Source organism: Falco peregrinus, chromosome 11, assembly GCF_023634155.1.
Source record: "Falco peregrinus isolate bFalPer1 chromosome 11, bFalPer1.pri, whole genome shotgun sequence".
Classification (NCBI taxonomy): Eukaryota; Metazoa; Chordata; class Aves; order Falconiformes; family Falconidae; genus Falco; species Falco peregrinus.
The window spans coordinates 27286300-27307665 of NC_073731.1; the positions used below are offsets into that span (position 1 = coordinate 27286300).

At 37.8% G+C, this 21366-nt stretch overlaps 1 protein-coding gene across 1 annotated transcript in view; it reads right to left on the reverse strand.

Moving 5' to 3' along the window:
- ENAH (ENAH actin regulator) overlaps positions 1-21366 on the reverse strand; it is a 99481-nt gene that overhangs the window by 35362 nt on the left and 42753 nt on the right. Inside the window, 3 exon segments of the mRNA XM_055816177.1 lie at positions 2002-2086; positions 13642-13819; positions 15274-15439. Coding sequence (XP_055672152.1) covers positions 2002-2086; positions 13642-13819; positions 15274-15439 — 429 coding nt within the window.

The following is a 21366-nucleotide window of genomic DNA, read 5'->3' on the forward strand; positions in this document are numbered from 1 at the left end:
TCTGGCTTGAAGTTAATTGAACTGTATTATAACCATACAGTTACAGAAGTAAAGAGACCAGAGACGCATTTGTGAAACGTTTTAACGGAATTACATGTTCTTCTTAGGCTTAATGACACAACAGAAATAGTCTTTCCACAGACAATCTGGCTAGCAACATGAGTAAACAACTCATTCCAGTTCGCTGTCCTTTTGTAGGGGAAAAACAAACTAAAACCAGGACCAGGCTTCGAAGAGGGCGTTACGTTAGATGAAAACAAGCAGAGCAGACTGATCAAAGGAGAAAGTGAAATTATAAGAATGCCAATATGCCCTCTACACACAAAAATTTCAAGAGACTTGCAGAGCACTTAATACAGGGCAGCACTTTTTTCTGAAGTGACTTCTACCTACAATGCTTCTCTGAAAAGTATTTCAGCATTCTAAGTTTCAATTAATGCAGGCTTCTAAAGGAACAGATAGGAAATAAACATATTAAAAGCCACTACTGCGGAACAGAAAAAATATCAAAAGAAAAAAGCTTTTTAAAAGTCTGTCAAAAGAAGTGACATAAAAGACCTTTATCATGACGGCAGACTTGCACATAAACACATCAAACAGGCAGATTTGTAATGAGCTTCTTGCTATTTGTTTTTAAACAAGGGAACCTTCAAATAAAGTGATCCCTGCTCAGATTTAAGAACACACTGCAGAAAAGAGATGGACAAATATGATCAATTTTTATGCCAAATCTTTGTTCAATATGTATTGCTAGTTTGTCAGATCTATGAGTTATCCCAACATTAGCAATCTGGTTCTGCTCACCTCTGCATAAAGGAACTAAATGCAAAATAGAGAAAATGTCAGTCCCAACTAGATCCAATGTATTAAAATATTTTTTTCAGTTACCACTGAAAGCTATTAAATGCATATACACCATCAATCTGGACCACTTTCTATTTATTCAAGGAGCCTGTTCCCTGCATCTGTACTGCATGTGACCTAAATCACTCCCAGCATCCCTGCTGAAAGGGAACAGCTAATCTCCTTGGGAGTATTTTGATGGTAAAATAATCCAGGATTGCACCACTGGCAGCATACTTGAGACAGCCCAAGGTCTTGCTGTTTTCACTTAACCCAGTCTGATGGTGCTATCCTAGAAGACTTTGCCATTTCACGTACCCATATCCCAGACACTCAGCCTACAGCAATAACTCATACCGCCACACAACGAAAGCAGGAATACAGCCACTAGAAAGTTTGTCCTCAGAACCCGGGCACATAATCGATATGTAGCAATAGAAACTGAAAAACCTCACGTGTTAAAAATGCTATGGGTCAGAAAAATATCCCACAGGGCATGGGACAGGGTACAGTGGCTTCACATTGAAGGGAACAGCTTAGCTTGGAGGAACGCCACTGGTCAGGGGAACATGGACTACTCCCTGAGGGCAGCACAGATATAATTAGTATTGCTACAGCTGAAAGTTAAACTACTGAACGTTCCATAAATTTATACACTAAAGGCAGAAAATTAAGGTTTCATTGCTAAAGAACTAATATAGTACAAAGGTGGACAAGCTTTTCAATACAGTATTTTGATCTAGTGCGTCCACATTCAGGAAGAAAAACTGTCCTTCTCCATGATGATTTAATTCTCTACTTCTAAAGGTTAAAACTTCTCCCTTCCTTGCTGCTTTCATAAGCATGTGTCAAAAACTGAAGACACAACAGCCACTGGAAAATTAATTAGTCTGGCTGAAAATTACAGCAGTGAAATCTTCTAAGGCTTCCCAACTCATCTTCAACTCTTTCATGACAGGCCAATAGCAATTGCATTGTTTGAAGGGGTGGAGATCAGGAAAAGGGATCTAGCTACCAAGTTGTTACACAGGAAAGCTGCAGGCACACAAATGCTGGCCTAATGCAACAGAGTAATTGTAAGTGCTTGACATTTAATTTCTCATCATTAGTGAGGACTACATTCTTTAATTGAACAGCTGTCTGCTTTTAATACCATACCTCCTCTGGATTTCCAGTTCTTCTTGTGATGGTCCATTTTGTACTTGAGAGGGGAGCTGTGAATTCTGCCGAGGCAATGTAGGACCTAAAAGCGAAGACAGATCATAAATTATTGAGTTGAACCTTTACTATACAAGAAAGCTCAAAATCAAGGGAAAAGACCAGCCATCACGTAAGAATGGTTTACTTCTGCTTTTTAAGCCAAACAAGCTCAACAACATCATACAGCAAATAAAAACTGCAACAAATGTTACCTTATGTATTTACAGAATGGTTTTATTTCACATGGATGAAAAAGTTTCACAGAAACCAAAATAAACTTTATATATGATGGAACTTGACAAAAGCTCTGAAAAGCGCTCCAAGTCTGAGATTTTCTTAAAACAATGAACAAGTACTTGTGGAGGAACAAAAAAGGCTCAAAAAATTAAAACACTCACCTAAATAGAACACTGGAAATGGGGGAAAGAAAAGAAAAGAAAGAAGAACAGGAGAAAAAACATCAGAAGCTTATCACCACATCAAGAGAAGGAAGATAAAGTATGTTTCTACAGGTCACACCGTGATTTACTCAGAGTTTAGCTCGTCAACTTGAATCAAAGACCTCCCTTTTTGGATAGGAAGGTATTGTGTCCAACAGAACAGAGAGAGGCATATAACCAATGTACAAACTGCATTCTGCTAAGCTCAAGAAATGCAAAAGAGAACGACACACAAATTCATCTTCGACTTTTACTGATGGACAATTCTAAATTATACACCTTTCAAATAAATGTATATACATCCTCTAAAAACAAAGAGGCTTTTCCAATATCCTCACAAATATATCTACAGCACAACATTATTTAAAAAGAACTAGCAGAAGTGAAGGACAAAGAAGTATGGAATTGATTAGATCACAAATGCACTGTTTCTGTAAAAATGGGCAGTAAACCAGGAAATTTAGACTACAGATAGATTTTTAGATTATGGACTTTATAAGCAAGCAGAAATAAAAAAAAAAAAAAAACAAAAAAATTATCAGGTTCTGAAAAGGTCCCAAATCAAAACAGTAACTTCTTGCTGAGATTCCACCAAACTAGTTAAGAGTGATGGAGTTGTAACGAGATCTCTCCCATCTCAAATATCAAAATGTAAAATTCGTTTGCCATCTGAACTTGTTAAAGTCGTCCAAAAGTATGAAGGGACCATGTGTGACATACTAAGACAACGAGGACAGGAGACTGCCCTGTTTAAAGGCTATACAGAAAGGTTCATTTACTCTAAACAACATTGTATTGTTTCTACTCTGGTCATAAAAACAATGAATCCTGAAAATTACAGAAGTGTATACTACCTACTGCACCCTACAGTTAAAAAGTAATGTGAAAACTTAATTCTAGAAGATAGAAGCAGGAAGTGTGCTATAGAGGTTGCATCCTCCTTACTGATTCTTTTCACCAAACATTCAGTCCTTGTACCCAAGTACAAAATGTTGTCCTGGATGTACTATTTTTGCTTGGAGTATCTCCAAGAGATACCCACATATAGATCTGTATTATTTTTAATGCAAAAGATTCAATTGCAATGATAATAATTATCAGTAAGTAGAAACATCTGTCACATTGCTCATCTGGAAAACTCCTCTACTTTAAAACTTCCGAAGTCCTATGTCCTCCTCTGTCATCTCCCCTGTGTGACAGGTGGAAGGTGTTTATGCCCATTAAGGCATGACTGCAGCTCCCAAGCAGCCAGGGTATTTGCTGGCTGCACCATGCTGCATCCTTTCATGGGCTTTTACAAGCAGACACCATCCAGCAGTGCTATATACTACTACCACTTGCCACATCTAATGTACCCCCTTTCCTCAGATCTGCCGTTTCTCAGTATAAAACACATTGATCTAAAAATAGATAAAAAAAGAACAAAAATAAAAATAAATGGTCATACTATGGCCATTTACCAACTGGAACTATTTTGTACTGAAAACGTCAAACTTCCATGCATTTAATTTAAAAGTATTTAACAGGTTTTTTTCAACAAGGTATTATCACGCTGCAGTAGCTGAGTGCTGACCACCACCCTACAACCTTTCTACTAGCGTCCCCCTAACTCTTTCTTTTGCTAGCATCACTGGAAACTACCTACCTTCACTTGCACTGGCTATTCCAACCAGCCTAACCCTCAGAAAGCCCGTTCTCACAGCCTCAAACTTTGTTCTAGTGCACTGTCAGAAAGCCATGTTCTCCATCAATTCTGCAGAATGCAACCGTCAGCAAGCCATGCTGGTGTAACCTGGCCAACCTCCTCCAGTAAGTTACGTGCTTCTGTCACAGCTATATATGCAAGGGAGCTGTTAACAACCAACACGGTTCTAGTACTCCTCACACATTTTTGCCATAAGGCAACACAACCTCCCGAGTATGCTGAAGGCTTTCAAGAAATAAAGGTTCAGCTACCAAGTCATGTGGCCTGTTCTCTGACAAATTCCTCTCTGCAAGCACAGATGCCCAACAACCACTATGCTAATGGCCATTGGCAAGTTAAAGGTATATACCAGGTGGAAAAGTATGTTACCCTCTAACATTCATTACAGCAAGCCAAGACCACCGCTTCACTGCTAAAATACAACTGTCTGATAGTGGGACAGGTGGTGTAATAAATAAATAAGCAGGAGCTAGTTAATAAAAAACACTCTCAGAGGCTTTTGAACATTTCAAGATACTTCAGAAACATCAACCCCCAAGAGAAATATTCACAGATACTGCCTGGAAAAGAAGTCTGATCCTTCTACAGGATCACTTCATCTTCAGAGACCGGTACAAGCCAAGTAAGATGAGGCCGAATGGTATATTCAGTCTGAGTTTTAAGGAAAACATAACATCTTTCTTTTTCTAAAGAAAGCACAGATGGTGCACTCCACAGCACACTCAGACAGAGGATATTATTTCATACTAATTTGTTCAGCAGCCGCTCCAGTTTCAATGCTTTCTGTTTTTCAGCTCATTCTCACCTTTGCATCACCCTTCCTCTTATGACAGTTCAGACAACTATGTGGCAAGAGATGGACTGGAAATCCAATGCACTAAAAATCCCAGGGGGAAAAAAGCCTGCAAGAAGTGTTTCCACCAGCAAGATCAGAACCAGTCCTGGTTCTTCACCCAGTGTCACAGACAACTATGCTAGCATAGCTTAAAGTGCCACCAGATTGCTGGGGGCCGCTTGAACCAAATTAAGCATTCCCAACACCACCTTTTTAAACCACAACCAGAGCTGCAGTTTATCAGACTCCTTAACTTTCACCTCCAACTGACTTCTTACCTCTCTATCTCCATTCAGGTGCTGAATTAATTCCTGTTTATTGTTGGACAATGTAACATATTGTATTGAATTAATTCCAGGTTACACAACCCTGTGTAAGTATAATTAGCCAGCTGGAATGGAAACAAGTGGTTTCTCCTCCCTTGGTGTCTTTTGGTTCATCAGTGCCTTCAGTCTTTCAATTCAATTGTCTGCTTTGGAGTTTCACACCGAAGTCTCCACCCCACTTCTTTCTATGTCACCTGCCTTATGCTAACAGTGTTGACATAGCACCTGGCTGACACTGAAGACCCCACGTTCCTATGAGGGTAGTGGCCATAAAAACCCCCAAGGATCCACTGTTCAAGACTGGAGCAATACATGTACTACCGGTTATGCAATGAGTTACAGTGCATATTTTTTATTTGGCTGGACAGGTTTGCTTGGGAGCTGGCAACCTAAGGACCGGCAAAGTGGTTTTTTTGAGGACTGCTGGCAGTCAGGGTCACATGAAATCTTCCTGAGAACCCCACATGCCCTACGGTTCAAGAAAGCCAAAACACGCACAAAAAACCCCCACTCCTGCAATTACTGTACTGTTCAGAGTACAGCATTAAAAGACACAAATCTAATTTTTTTTTAAAATCTAGTACCTTTAGAAAAAGTTGATCAACTATCACACATGAGAATTTTAGTTTGAGGTGAAGATCTCATTTCTTCCCCCAGAGAAACAGTTCATATAAACAACTCCATAATTAAGAATTCCCACTCTTTCATTTCTCAGTAATCAGCATCAAAACTAAGCAACGTTCTAATTATACAGTCTGATATTCAAATAAAAATATGACTGACTTTCCAAAGGAAGAATGGACTGAAAGCAGACATCAAGTTAATTTATACAGGCATATGCTATAAAGTATACTGACTAATTATAATCTTTAGAAAACATTTTCATCAAGTACAGTTTCTGAGTACACCTTTGCTAAGCAAAGAACAGACCCCAGGCAAGAGTTCAAAACCACAGCAAAAAGATGTACATGATAGAATATAAGAACTTTTTAAGAAGTGTTCTACTAAATACTTCAAGGTTTTCACAATGAGTGGAAAGCAGGCTTTTTCAGAGATCTATGTTAGGAAGTAATGAGAAAAATTACTATGTTGAAGTTGCTTTTCACTTGTCTCCAGCTCCTTGCCGTCCCATTCACAGCCTGTCCTGCTCCAGGACATTACAGAAGAAATTCTGGGGAGACTTGCTAACTAGCTTCGAGCAGAAGCAAAACAGCACCTTCCTTGAGACCTGATTATGGATTTACATGCAAGACCAAGATGGTAAAAAATTAGGTCGTTAAGAACTGACAGAACTTTTCTCTAGTACTTCTATTGGAATGAATCATCTTCCAGCTAAGCCTTCTCTTTCTTTCAAGTATCTGCTTTTCCATACACAGCTACCATTTTGTAAGTATCTTCAGCTGACTGAATTTACTCATCACTTATTTTGGCAGAGTGGGTATTATGTTGCATTTTCTATACTGAAAGTAAATGCTTTCCATTTCACTGCACAAGCACTTTTACCTGATCAAGGTAATAAAAGGGGACAAGAATAACAAAAATATTAGAATACTTTTGGATTTAAGTTGAGATAAGCCTCCTATCAATGCCAGCAGAGCCTTGGAAACAGAGTGCTGATACCCTGGGTAGCTAGGCTTGGGCTCAGCACAACTTGCCGTGTGACCCGAAGCAAGCAGGTTTGAAGTTTCTCTCTGCAGTCCTTTTATACAGGGGGGATGGAGACAATGCTTCAGCAGTACAGTCGTGTGGTTACTTAATCAATCTACAGTATCACAGTCTTAAAAAAAGCAAGTATAGGAAGTGTATCAATACCATATACTGCAGAATATTTATGCTTTTTTCTCCAGTTCTGCCAAAATTCGTTTTAATAGCAATGTTGTAGATTATGACTGTCACTATTTGCATACGATACTACAGAAATGAGCCTTTCCAGCAAAGTTGTATTTCCACAATTATGTTCACGATTTTATGACAACATCCTGCTCTCAAAAGGCAGCAGATTTAATATAGCTACAACTTCTACTGGTAATATTTGTAAAACAATATGAACCCTCAAGAGAAAAATGTATTAACATTCCCCAGCGTTTATTAAGCAAAACTTCAAAACTTTAACCACAAAATTAATGTACTTCTGTGTATGTTTGCCATGCAGTTAAGACCAACTACCAAATTTTACTGAAATTCTTTGGGTTGCCCACCCAAACTTCAATGCTTTCACCTGATACAATACTAATTCTGAAGAATCACATAAATCAGTAATACCACACAGGCAAACTTTAAAAGTGAGTATAACTCTGAAAACTTAGCAACCCCCTTCACTTCCAAATACCACAAGTATAACACTGATGATGCTTTCAATGATCTTATGTGCAATTAAAATGGAAATATTATATCCAATAAACAGGACTTCTCTCAGGTCAGTATTTTGGCATATAAACCAGGACTAGTTGATCAGGATTAGCTATTAAAAAATCTAGTAACTGAAAAAAAAAAAAAAAAAATCTTTAATCAATCTCACTTTTAAAAGAAGAAAAAACTCGCTAGCAAAATCAGAGTTATTACCCGAGATATTAACTTCTGACAACACAGGTAATAATACCGCATCACGTTACTCCAGTTCTGACGGGGGTGCTGACACCCTGCTCCAGAGGTTTGCCAGCAGTACAGGTATAGCATAATTACTTCATCACAGTAGAAAAATTCTTCTCACAAAACAAGTTTTAGCATGATGTGAACCAAAACAGCATGAGGAGAAACATCTGAGATCCACCCCCACCCCCACCCCTGCATATACATTTCTCTCTTCAGCCTCCTATAGTCTCTACACATATTCCAGTCAAGCAACCCCCATTTTTGTTTGTTTACATTTCCCAAAGATACTAAATTATTCAATCTATCATACAAGTAAAAGCATTCTCCTATCAGCAAGGATTTAATGAACCATCTCTGCTGTAAGAGAAATGACTGCACATCAGTATACAGCTGTGGAGAAAGCATGCACCTTTTCCCCGTGAAGGTCTAATTATTTAATAACTGGACAACCTAACTTCTAGGGGTCCCAATAATTTCAAAGAACTTCAACCTCCAGTTTTTCTTCCAAGATTAGACTAACAAAATAAAGAGACGCTGGAAACAAAAAACCCCTCTGTTTCTTTTTCCTCCTCCCCATTTTCCTATTAAAGTGTCATCGAAAGCAGTATTAGCACAGCTTCACTGAAGCCATTCCTATCCCTTGCCTCTATACCCAAAATATCCCAAAATCTTCTTGGGAACCAATACAGAACTGTTAAAGATTGGTATAAAACCCACCATGAATCTTACATACATGTAATTCTGTTAGGAAGAATTAGAATAGGCTTGTTTACGGTTGCATTACATCCTTCAGTTCTTTTGCCACTTTCATTTTCTGCAATGAACAACTCAAAGTACCTCCTCAAATGCGTATTACACATATACAAATCTCATACTTAAGTTTTTTATTCTCTAAGCAAGGCTTTCTTGAGGCTGAATACTGCTGCCACATGAAAGAATGCCAATTCCCCCTGAACTAGAAGGTACTTTTTGCAGCAAAACTGAATGTGGTACCCCTTTGTTCCTCCCCTTGCCCAACACACACATCCCTTACTTGCCCTTATTCCTTCAAAGGAATAATCCATTTTCTCACACATCAGAGAATTTTCTCAGCCATCCAATTTCCCTTCATTGAGGCTTTTCTCTCATTCCAGAGTCACTTTGATTGCAACACTGAACTCTGTTTAATGCAGATGTGAAAATTTTCTTCATAATGCAATGCAAAACCTTTGCAGAAAGCAGTCATCTTCAGACAATTAAGACCAATTACTGAATATCTGAACACACTGCACACAGCCTTAAAGCCAGAACTCCTCTTCAAATGACCTCTTAAACTAATGATGCATACTTGTAATTTGATGAAGGTGTAAACTTTTGACCACCTCAGACAATTATTTAATTAAATGAATAAGTCTTCCAAAATTTTCCCTAATGAGTGCCAGAAACAAATCTTAGTTCATTTTTAATCCATCTTCTAAACCAGTATAGGGCAGGAACTTGCAGCATTAGTAGTATACCTTAAAATTCCAGGCAAAAGCGCAGCCCTGTGTTGCTGTCTTTCTCTTCTGGATTTGCATGTGGTCTACAATCTGTTCAACTAGCCAGCAGGAAAATAGGGTCTGGGTGAATAGCTACTAGCTAATGCAGTCATTTGAACCAGAGCAGAGCGAAAACACTGACTTTTACATTGATTTAAATAAACTGAGTTTAAGCATAAAATAAATCAGGATGATTACATGAGCAGCACTGTAAATCAGGAGGAGAAAAAAACCCCAAGACACTAGACATGCAGGGTATTTCAAACAGCTTCACTGACAAGGTAGCCAGTACTTCAGAGTTCTTCGAGATAAACCTGTACTGGTTTTTTAGAAGAAAAATGCCAGTTGCAGTAAAGGCTTTACTCCAAGTACTTTCACTTTGCATTCTGAACTCATCAGATCGACAAAAAGCCCGTTGCCGAGTGCTCAGCCATACAGGCACCCCTTGGCTTCTCTAGATCCACTAGAGGGAGAGCCTAAATTAAACAACCTCAAATTAAGCCAGCAGAACAGCTGAGGATGCCAACTGCAAGCAAAGATCAATGACATTTTTCAAATACATGCAAGAGAAGGATAATATTTTTTTTTTTTAAAGAGTGGCATAAGTAACAGCTGACTTGCCAAAAGGATGTCCACAAAATAATCTTTAATACTCCTCAGAAGCATTTAGATTTCTGTAAACCTTTGCATAAAGTTTAAAAAAATTGCCTACAGGTTTATGAGTTTCTGAACAGTATGCTTTACTAACATTAAATCTGCTTTCCTTTTATCAATAACATACAACTTAAAATAACCAAGCTAATAAAAGAAATTGCCAAAATGAGAGAACACAGCAGAAAATAATGATACTGCAATAATCAAACTTTAATCCTAAACTAATTCTAAATTTAATTCTAAGCAATCCTAGAGTAAAAGGGAGGTATCTATATAGGATTTATTTTACTTGAGTTGGAGATGCTATATGCTGGTTTAGATATACTAGGAAACCGAGCAATTTACAAAAATTGTTAGAGACAAGTTGTCCTCTTCAGGTGCAGACTTCTGAAGCAGTTTCATTAGTACACCAACTAGGACTGCATGTGTTACAAATTTTTAAAAGTCTTGCAAATAAATTCAAAGTAACAAAACTATCAAAAGTATAATATATTGATCTTCACATACTAGCACAAATTCCTTTTAAAAAAGGCTTGTTTATTAAAAAAGAAGGGGGGGGGGGGGGCGAGACGACAGGACAGGATGGGGATGGACCCAGTTGCCATCTATTTCCTAAAATGAAGAGTTAATATTACAGCCTCAGAGCCAGTGACTTGTCAAAATAAATATTCAGCTATGTCAGAGATGCTAGGGGGAAAAAAAACCCAAAACACCACAAAGCCACCACCAAGAATTAATTTCTAGCTACACTTTTAGGAAATTAAAACTTTAAGCAAAAAGCCCAATTCGTTTGTTTCTAAACTGCAAGCTACTTAGTATCCTACTTGCATTACTGAAGCAGGTATGTTCAGAAAGATACTTTATTTTTTTTGCTTCTTAAACTGATACAGGTCAGAAAAATTAATACACACTGACAAACCTCCCAGCTGATAATTAGGAACACTTGTTGACAATATTCTAACACAAATACATTATGACCATTTATCTTTATAAACATTGTCTGGAAATGGTAACAGGCTTACAAAGCAATTCCATATGCATAATCACGCATTTTTTTACAAGCATCAGTGCAAAGCTACTTATCTTCAGACATCTGCTGAGGCAACACTGACAACATCAAGCTTTGTTTTTTATTTCACCTTGATGGAAGCTAGAGCTGTTTGTGAAAAAGTTAAGTGAGAGCAAATCTTAAGCAGCCAGAGTCCTCCTCAACTGACAGTATCTCCTCTGCGGATGGTGTGCACCATTAGTTTGTGACTAATGCATTTTAACTTGTATCTACTACTACCAAGTCAAATCACAGGAAGGAGAAACAAAGCAACTATCTTACAATTCAGAAAACTTACAGGTTACAACCAGTCACTATCAAACCTCATTACAAACCTTATTAATTCATGTCCTCGTCAGTCAGACCTATATCTCAAAGCTCTTAAGAACAAACCAGGTAGACTGTAGCCAGCAACCAGAACATATTACCGTCATATTCAACTCACTTCAGGAGTCACACAAAAATCCATCTGAAGACGAAACAACCCCTCGATCATCAGAGATTAATTGGTATTAAATTGAAGGAAGCATACAAACTCAAACTTAAGGGTGACTTCAGAGATCAATGAAGAGACTACCAGCAGAATGATCTGGAACAATTCATGATATGGAATGAGCAGAGGACTGATTTTTAAGTACAGTGATTTTTAGACTCATTGCAAAACTCAGCTCCCCTCCCCATCTAAGAAATTACTGAAGTGATGCAACAGGAAAGAGTTACTTTGTTTGCTCCTCTGGAATTACGCTCATTCTAGGCTACTGTTCGAATGATGTTCTGTATTACTAAAGCTGCATATAAGAAACCCCTAAAAACCATTTTAGTTTTATCCAAGTCTTTACAAACTGAAGTGGCATATTAGCTCAAAGTTTCTACTACTGAAGAATATAACAACATAGCTGTTAGCCCACATATAATTCGCATAAAGAGAACTAGTCATTAGACAGATCACAATAATCCATGAAATTAAAAAACAAGCACACTGACCAATTAAAAAATTAGCACTGTCATGCCTGCCTGTGTCATTTCAGCCTCTCCAGTAGCTCAGTTTTAGCATTAAGAGGAGTTAAATGAAATAAAGAAAATATATATATGCATATATACACACACGCACTTGTTTGAAACATGTTATACCAAACTCTTCAAGTACAGGTAATGGGGAAACAACATAAACACCTCAATCCTGTGGGTATTATAAAGTCTGAAAAGGCCTGACATGATATCAATTGAGTAGAAACCAACGCTTCATGTGTTCCCACATGTTGGTCGGGAGATAGAACAGCATACATGAGATGTTTACAATCAAGCAACCCTTTGGGAAAGGAGAACTGAGGGATTTAGAAGAGAAAATATCCAACTGAGAGGTAGGAGGATGGGATACACAACTGGATTATTTTAGCTGGCAAAAAAACTGTATGCCTTTAGCTACTCCTTCTATTTTAGCCTCATGCTGCATAAAACAGCACAAGCACTGCAGAATGCAGTGGTCTAGCCTATATCCTTGGTCTAGATAGCTTAGTTTCAAAAGGTAAGCCTTGAAACAACTATCAGATTGAAAAGCAACTTGATAAAGTCACCCCTTTTTTGCTGTTGTTGAGACAGCCCTAGTAAGGTCATCTACAGCCTCTCTTCTACACAGCAGAAAAGAAAACTGGCACACAAGTACTCTCTCTCTTGTTACACAGGCAATCTTTAAAGTTTAATGAGGACAAAAGAATTCTATTTGGTTACAAGAACACAGAAGTCTCTTTTAGTCTTTTAAATTAAAAACTCACTCTGTGTGCGGCCCAGTGTTATACTGATCAATTTGCTGTAGAGCCTATCTAGAATATATTACAGGTATCACCTGAAAACAAAGCCACTGATTTTTCCACCAATGTTTTAAACCCTCTATGTCACCCTGTTCTCCAACCAAATTAAATGACGGACCTGTTATCTAAATTATGTGTGCTCATCAGAATGTTGCCCCTGGATCCAAGGTCTCCAAGCTAGAAAACTCTATGGTAAGAACTGCCAAAGAGGACGACATGAATTACAAAGTTCGGAGGGAATAAACCTAATGTTCTCACAATAAACAGGTACTCAGTGAGAAGCAAAAACACCAATACACACGTTGAACACTGGATGTCTCTAGAAATTCTGAAAAATGCCCTGATCAAGAGGTATGAGGAGTTTCTTGGTGCAGTGTTTTGGTTTTGCTTCCTTAAAAAAAAAGGCGCTAAGTCAGCAAGTATCTCTATGTAATAGATAACATGAAAATCCATTTACTTGTTAGGAATTGTATTTACACAGGTGGCAGTCAAGTTGAGAATCACTATTAAGAAACAGTAATTAGGTAGACAAAACACCCAAATAATTAAACTGGCCAGAGGCTGAATGATTAGAAACAAGACTTACTGACTTCTAAGCATAAACATTTGAATTTTTTCCATCCCTGTATTTGAACAGTCTTTAAAAAAAAAAAAAAAGTTGAGAGAGTCTTACCAGCTTCCTGTGAATTTAATACTTCTAAGGCATGCATCATGGCACTTGCGAAGACATTGGCATCTTCCTTGCTGCCAAAATTCAGACCGTACACCTGCCTAGCATCACGCCACTGGTGGAAGGTCTGTGTAGCCTGATTGTATTTCAGCCCTTTCGGAATGGCACAATTTATTACCACCTATAATCATTAAAATAAAAAAAATAATTATGTGATTAAACAACAATTATAAACAAGCTTTAGCTTTATATAACTTTTCCTTAACCACGTCAGCTAATTCAAGCCCATAATCTGTAAAATCAAATGCTGAAGCACATAACCATTTTAATTTTAATTCCAAAGCCCCATGAAATCAGTGCTGAGAATACACAAGGGGACTAATGAGATATTTTGTATCAACTTTTACAGCTTATGCGTTCTTGTTTCAAAAGATGCAAGTGATGTTTTATAACAGCAATGTACTAATATCAACAGTTCTGACTTAGTAGCAGAGTACTTGACATGAATATGCATTTGCATTTCAGAAACTCAGTTTTCCATTAACTTAAAAGAATACTTGTTAGAATTTAATTTTTTTAACCCAAGTTATCACCCTCCCCGTGGGTGCTGCACCCCTAGTTTGCAGTGCTTTCAGCAGCAGTTTACACAGACTTCTACTATGCATCACAAGGTACCGTTCTGCAAGATTGCTATGGCTCACACAAAAGGTGATAATTTCTGGCTAGTAGGATGACCATTTCTTACAAGCCATCCACTAAGAGGATCCCATTGCACTTGGATAACTATATCCTCACCTTTTTCCACTGAATAATGGGAGAAAACCCCCACATGTTTATTCTCAGATGAATGCACAGAGACCATTTGTTACTTGGAGTAAGTGTTTAATAACAGAACACATGGGAGATTATCAGTCTATGCTTCAGGTGTGTGAGAAATGAACAAAAAACAAACCAAAAGTATTCTATGAAATGCTGGGAGAGAAGGAAATAGATACAGACGCTTTCCTCAAACAAAAATATTAGATTTTTAACCCACCCCAACTATCACAAGGCAGAGCACATTTCAGGACAGAGTGCTAAATTTGCCATTTAATCAAGATTTAAGAACTTCAACAAGGAAACTAAGATGTAACCCCTGTTGTTCCCTTCTCAGTCTCTCGAAGTGGTAATGATCAACATTATCAAATGTCAGGAGGTTTTTTAAATGAAATGATCCGGGGAAGTGAGATATGCATCCAACTTTTCATAAAACAGAAAGGGGCTGCAAAAGAACTGCTGGTACCTACACAGACCACAGCCAACAGCACACAGTAGGGAAGAAGGAACATTTTTGGGTAGCTACCTTGCCTTAAAGAGAATCAGATGACTTCTGTGTAAACCACCAGCCTTTACACCTATCTATCTGTAGAAAGGAATGGTACAAGAGTGCACAAGAACTACATCACCTTGGAGTATGTAAAGTGCTTCGTTTATGAGGAAAAAGCCATAACACAGTTTTGCTACTTTGGTTGAAAAGAAAATTAAATTTATTATTTACAGCTCCCACAATGTTACTGAAGACTTATTCCTTACTCTTAAAAGGAATCACAAAAATAGCTTAAGATACGTATGCCAAATTTTCAGAGGTTTGCTTACCTGATGATCCTGAATCTTCCTGCCCACTACTCTGAATGTGTTGTTGCCTGTGTGATGATATATATGAACTCGGCTGAATCCAGTTGATCCACCAGCTGGTACCCATTTCTTATTGGCATCATCATAAACCATTACAGCAGCCCGTGCTTGGCAGATACTCTGCTCACTGTTAAAATACAAGTATTTTGGAGTAGAACATAAAATTACTTATGGCAAACCACCATCTTTTTGGTTAACATTTAAAAAGATCCCCACTCAAATTGTTAAAGCAATATTCCTTGCAACTTACTGAAACATTCACCTTTCTAAATACAAAACCCCTAGCACTGACATTTTGCTTAAAGGTGTTCATCCTGAAAAGTTGTGGTCAAGACAAACAGAATGAAAGGAATCAAGAAGAGATATTTTCCCTTTTTTTTGCATTTTTCCCCGCTGCAGGTTCTTCCCCCCCCTTCTTTCTCTTCAACGCCAACCATGAATTTTTATGAAATGCTATAGCCATACACCATTTTTTCTGCAAAGACTGAAGAATAAAGAGTCTAGAGTTGCCCTAGCTTCACACAGTTGACATTTTTCAGTGGCAACTACTGCAATAAAAGAGGACTGGAAGACCCTGGGTCCTTTAAACGACTATTAAAGAAAACAGACACACACACAATCAAGTTCAGCACAAAAAATTCACCTGCTCATAAATGAAATGCTTCTTGGTTTTGACATATTTTACAACAGTTGACACCTAGATGTAACATTTTCTCCCTGAGAAAAGGTTATATTGATCACTGAAAAGTGCAATTTCATCAGGAGATTGCTGTCAGCAGCTAATCCTGATTATGGCAGTCATCTGGAAACTAAGGTACAGCCTGAAGTTAAAAGGGAACGTATCGTGAACATCATCATATTAGAAACACAGGAAAGCAGAACATACCATGAGCACACTATTTATTAGGAGAGGGAAACAGTACACAAATTGTCTTTATGGGAAATTATGTCCAGATGCAGACAAGAAATAAAAATAGAAAGGAATGATTTCTTATCAGTAAGTCAAATTCTCTGAACATACCACTCCAGCACATCCAACATTATAGAAAGCACATGATGCCTGGCTTGCAAGGAATGTAGCCTGCCAGTTGGAAAACTGAGACGGCTGAAGAGACATGCATTCTTCACCAATTACAAAAGGAAGTACAATGAAATATTTCTTCATATTTTATGAAGGAGGGAAATGACTACCCCCCCCCCCCCCCCCCCCCCCCGTCTTTCTTGGTTCTTTTTTTGTGGCTTGTTGTCGGTTGGTTGGGGGGCACGGGTGGGGTGTTTCTTGTGATTTTTTTTTTTTTTTTAAAAGACCACACTGAGTTTCCCAGTATCTTATTTTCACCTCGCAGCACAAGAAAATTCAGAAGTGTATCCAGATGTTTTAATTCTCAATACATACTTTTTTTTTTGAGCAAACATAGCATCAATTTCTATCACACTTTCCATGGCACTCCAACAATGACAAAAGCACTCAACGCTGGGATGCTTTTCAAGGCTAGGGGCGAAGGCAGAATACCGAGATCGTGTCTCTTACACATGTGATTCAAGATCAGATGAGGAAATATATTCTTAATTTTAAAAACGCAGGTGTTCTAGTCTCACCACCTATTCAACAACTAGATCAGAATGGGATAACAATTTCTAATCAGACCACCCTTTTTCTAGCCAGAAATTAGTTCAATATAGAGATAGCAAACCTGTAATATATAGAGATACGTATACACCCATTGCTTCCTTTCTAAGCATAGTTTACAGTTTAGACCAAAAGGACCACATCTGATCCATGAAGAAAGATTAGATGCAAAGAAAATAAAATTAATTACAGTTTCAGGTGTTTCACAGTCCCATTAAAAACATGCCACAAGTAAATAAGAAGGTTCCCTCACCTGAGAAGGGGACAATGCAAAAGCCTACTGGATTTCTTTATGCTTAGAGTGTTAAGGCATACAACTATCTTCAAGTTCAAACCCAGAAACATTCTGTACTGTTCACAAACAGTAATGGTTTTTCTAAAATGCTTAACAGTACTATAGAAAACTTGGAAAATTTCAGAACCCGCAACAAATTCTGCTACATTTCACTTCAGATCAATCACAAGCATGAGAAACCTTAGGAGACAGGATCTGGATACTGATCTGGAAGCAGAGCCATGTGGTTTGCAGAGTTCTTGCCAAAAAATCACTTCCTCTCAATCATGTGTCAGATTAAAAAAATAATAATTTAGATTCTATTAAAAATTGAGACTATGAGTATAAGCTAATATGTTCCAATTACAATGCAGGCAGAACCAGAGTGTGATTAAGTAATGGTACTGGGATCAGAAGACTCAATTAGTAGGACAGACCATCAAAGTTCAGACGTTCTTATTCAGACCATTCTCACTCTTTGCCCTACCATAGTCCTTTCACAAGCCTAAGTTTTATAGAAGTTTTTACATGATTTTATTTAACAGAACAAGAAAAAAAAACCCCACAACCTACTCATTTTAGAACTAATTGGTATTCAAGTGGCACAATTCCTAAGCACAAATAAGATGACCTTGAGTAGAATTTCTAGCTTTTCTTTAACAACTGTTAAAACTATTTTTAGTTCTACTTCTTGGGCTATGCCTTATAACTGAAAATATTACACAAGTCTAGATCTCAAATGTTTCATGCTCCATTTAAAATAAAAGAATTTTCTTAATAGCAGGGGATTATTGTTACCCATATAAAGATACAAGATGATTCACATACTTAAAAAATGACAAATACAAACAATTTCCAGTCAACCTATTCACTCATTACACAATAAGCCTTCTCCCTTCACTTCACACATATCTTATAACTAAAATTTTCATGTCCCAAGTCTGTAATTTTCATATCCAGGTACCAATTGGAAGGTGACATACTCCCCTCCTGCCAAGGCTCCCCACCACCCATCACTTTATCAGACTGCAGCAGTAAGATGGAGAAAAACAAGCTATCCCTATCAGAAACAAATCCAACCATTACCGTGTGCTAGCCTTTTTCCAGGGTTCAACAATTGCACATTACTAGATGTAGGGAGATTAATTCTATTTCTTTCTCTTTGTAAAAAGTTTTGCACTCTGAAGTGATTACATTTTGTTTTGAAGAAAAGCATAGAGGCACAAGCTTCAGCAAAGACGTCCATCTTTAGGTCTGCCCTTCAATGATTATTTAATATTTGAATATAGTACATTACAGCAATTAAGACACCATAAAGTAAGTCTCAAAAAAATCATCACTTCTAAAAAGAGGCATACCTGAACTCCATTAACTTCGAAGGGCTACATACCAAATTGAAAATCTATGCTGTTAGCTCATGACTATCTTTGACGGGTCTAACAAAAGTCAAGGTTTAGTTTTCTTTCTGTGATTTGCCTTCTAGGGAAACGCTGAGTTTAACATACAGTCACCAGAACCCGAGCCAGTGCCCTCTGTACTCCTCTACAAATACAGATGAACTTATCAGTTCAAAGGAACAAGAGTCAAGTGAATTAGAACAGTATTATTTATTGTATTTCTTGCTTTTCAAGCTCATGACACTTCCCTGCTGTACTTTAACAGGAAGCAGGTCTTCACTGATCTCAGTACTTATACATGAACTCTTCACAGTCCACAGGGTTTTCTGTAACACACATGTCCCTCAGACTGCAGGAACTGACTGTAAGATGCTAGGATGACTTCATTCACCACACCAGAATCACTTTGGTCTGATAGAAAAGCTTTTTTTGGTTGTTGGTGCGTTTGTGTTTTTTTGGTTTTTTGTTGTTTTTTGTTTTTTTTTTTTTTTTTTTAAGGTCAGTTTACTTTAGTACTAGTGGGAAATAAATAAATAAATAGTCCACTGTCATGTTGCAAGAGAAAAGATGTGAAGTGTCTTCATCTATTTGCCATGTCATTAGGTCTTCAAACGCATCTGACAGGGTTTACTTGCCTGTCTATACATTTTCCTTTTTCTGGTGCGCTGTACTGGTGTAACAGTTCCAGAAAGCATTACACTTGGATTAGCCTGCACCTTCTCAGTGTAAGAGCTCTTTAGAGGATGCAGGAGAGTAAGCAAAAGGATCCATCTCCAGCTTCAAATGCTACTGCCAAAACACACAGCTGCTCAAAGAACTGATCACTAACTTATTAGGGCAGTGGGTTGGGGAACTAAAGCAACAGCCTAAATATTAACTAAGAAAAATTAAGAAATCATTCTCTCCCAAGTAAACGTACCAAATTATATGTATGGAATTATACACAGAAAATGGAAAATTCATAAACTGAAACATTCAGGCAAAACAATGCTTACCAAACCTTAGGAAACAAAGTGTAAAAGCTGTCTTCCCAAAACATAAAGCTTGACAAATATCTGGATAGATATACGTTAGGAGTTCTTTAGACAAACGTGTAAGGCTCTGATTGTTAAAGCCAACCATTATTCTTGATCAGTCCACCTACAGCAATACCATATAAAGCCAAAGACAGGGTGGTTGGTTTTTATTTGGGGTGGAAGAGTAGGGGGAGGGTCTGGCACTCAAAAGGCTCACACAAAAAACCCACAGTAGTAATGAATCATAAGATTATTCTTATGGGAGAATATGCTTTCCTCCTCCAGTGATGAGATCATACAGAAAGCTCAAAAACCATAGCAAACTGAACCCTAACAGACACGATTCTTTCGCCCAGATGGAATGCATTCATTCTTTCACGTCCCAAGTTCTTAAGCTCAATGCACAGTGACACCAATATACAGTCTGCTGACCTAAGCCTTTTTTTTTTTCTCTCCGCAAAAAGTGGATGTTTGGTTTTCCTCCCTCAAGAACTAAAAAGGATAAACAGACTTAAATGATCAAATTCATATGGAAAATAGCACAATCGCAGCCACAGAAAAGATCATTTAAATATACTAACAAGAGCAAGGGAAAGCTGTGATTGTTCTGATTCTCAACCTTCAGCATTTTTGTCAGTGATGTAACAATGAGGGTTTTTAAAAAGCCTTATCCTGCTACCGTTTCTTCTTATGATTCAGGGGTGGGTTTTTTGCTATGTTCTCAATTTACAGAAACATAACAACATGCTCTTAAATGTGCAGTTTTTGTGGGGCAGAAGGAATGGAAAGAGACGCTGATTCATCAAACGCCCGTTCAGGATTTTCAGACCACGTGGCACAAAGATAGAAAGAAACTCCAAACGTTTCCAATAATAACACCTAAAAATATACATTTTTTTAAAAAGCAGATAAATGCTGGTCCAGATATCTAGTTTTGTATCTTGGTGGTGATGTTTTGTAAGATGATTTTCCCTGCTTGTTCCTGAACCCCGACTGGCACATCACAGTGAAAATGTGTGTTCTCAACCTCACTATTAAAAAAACCCAACCCCACCCCCCCAAAAAAAAACTACAACATACTGTGTACTGTACCACCCTTTCTATTACCTAAACCAGACACTTTGTAGACAAAGTTGTCATGCATTCTAAGCTGCTCATTTGGCTTAACTCAATCGTTAAGCTACTTGTCAGCATCTTAAATGTGAACATAAAAATGTTTCCAGTGCCTGCAACTATGCTCCTCACATTATGGTCTGTTGAGAACCAGACTGAACTACACAAATTAATGTTTATTTTTGGGACTAGGGGATGGGGTTTGGATTTGTTGGCGGGGGTGGGATGGGTGGGTGATGAACAACTTTGTGTCACAAGTTTTTAACTCCTAAAACTACTGCTTTAATTTTTATTCATTTTCTTGAACTTTTGCACTTTAGGCAAAACCAAATCTCAGAGGAAGCCCAGTACAACAGTTACCATCTCCTCCTTTCCACTAGACCAGCATCCACACCATCAACAGGACATAAAAAAATAATCCATTTGGGCTCAGGCAAGGTTTAACATAGGTTTTACAATAAATTAATTTTCTGTAACTCATCCTCAGTTGAAAGATAAGAACCTCAACTTTTTCTTCATTTCTAAACCTAGGTGAATAGGCTGCTGCACAGGAACATTATGTGCTTGGTAAAGCAGAAGGAACTACGCCGTGCTATGCTAATGTATCCAACTCCAAACAATGCA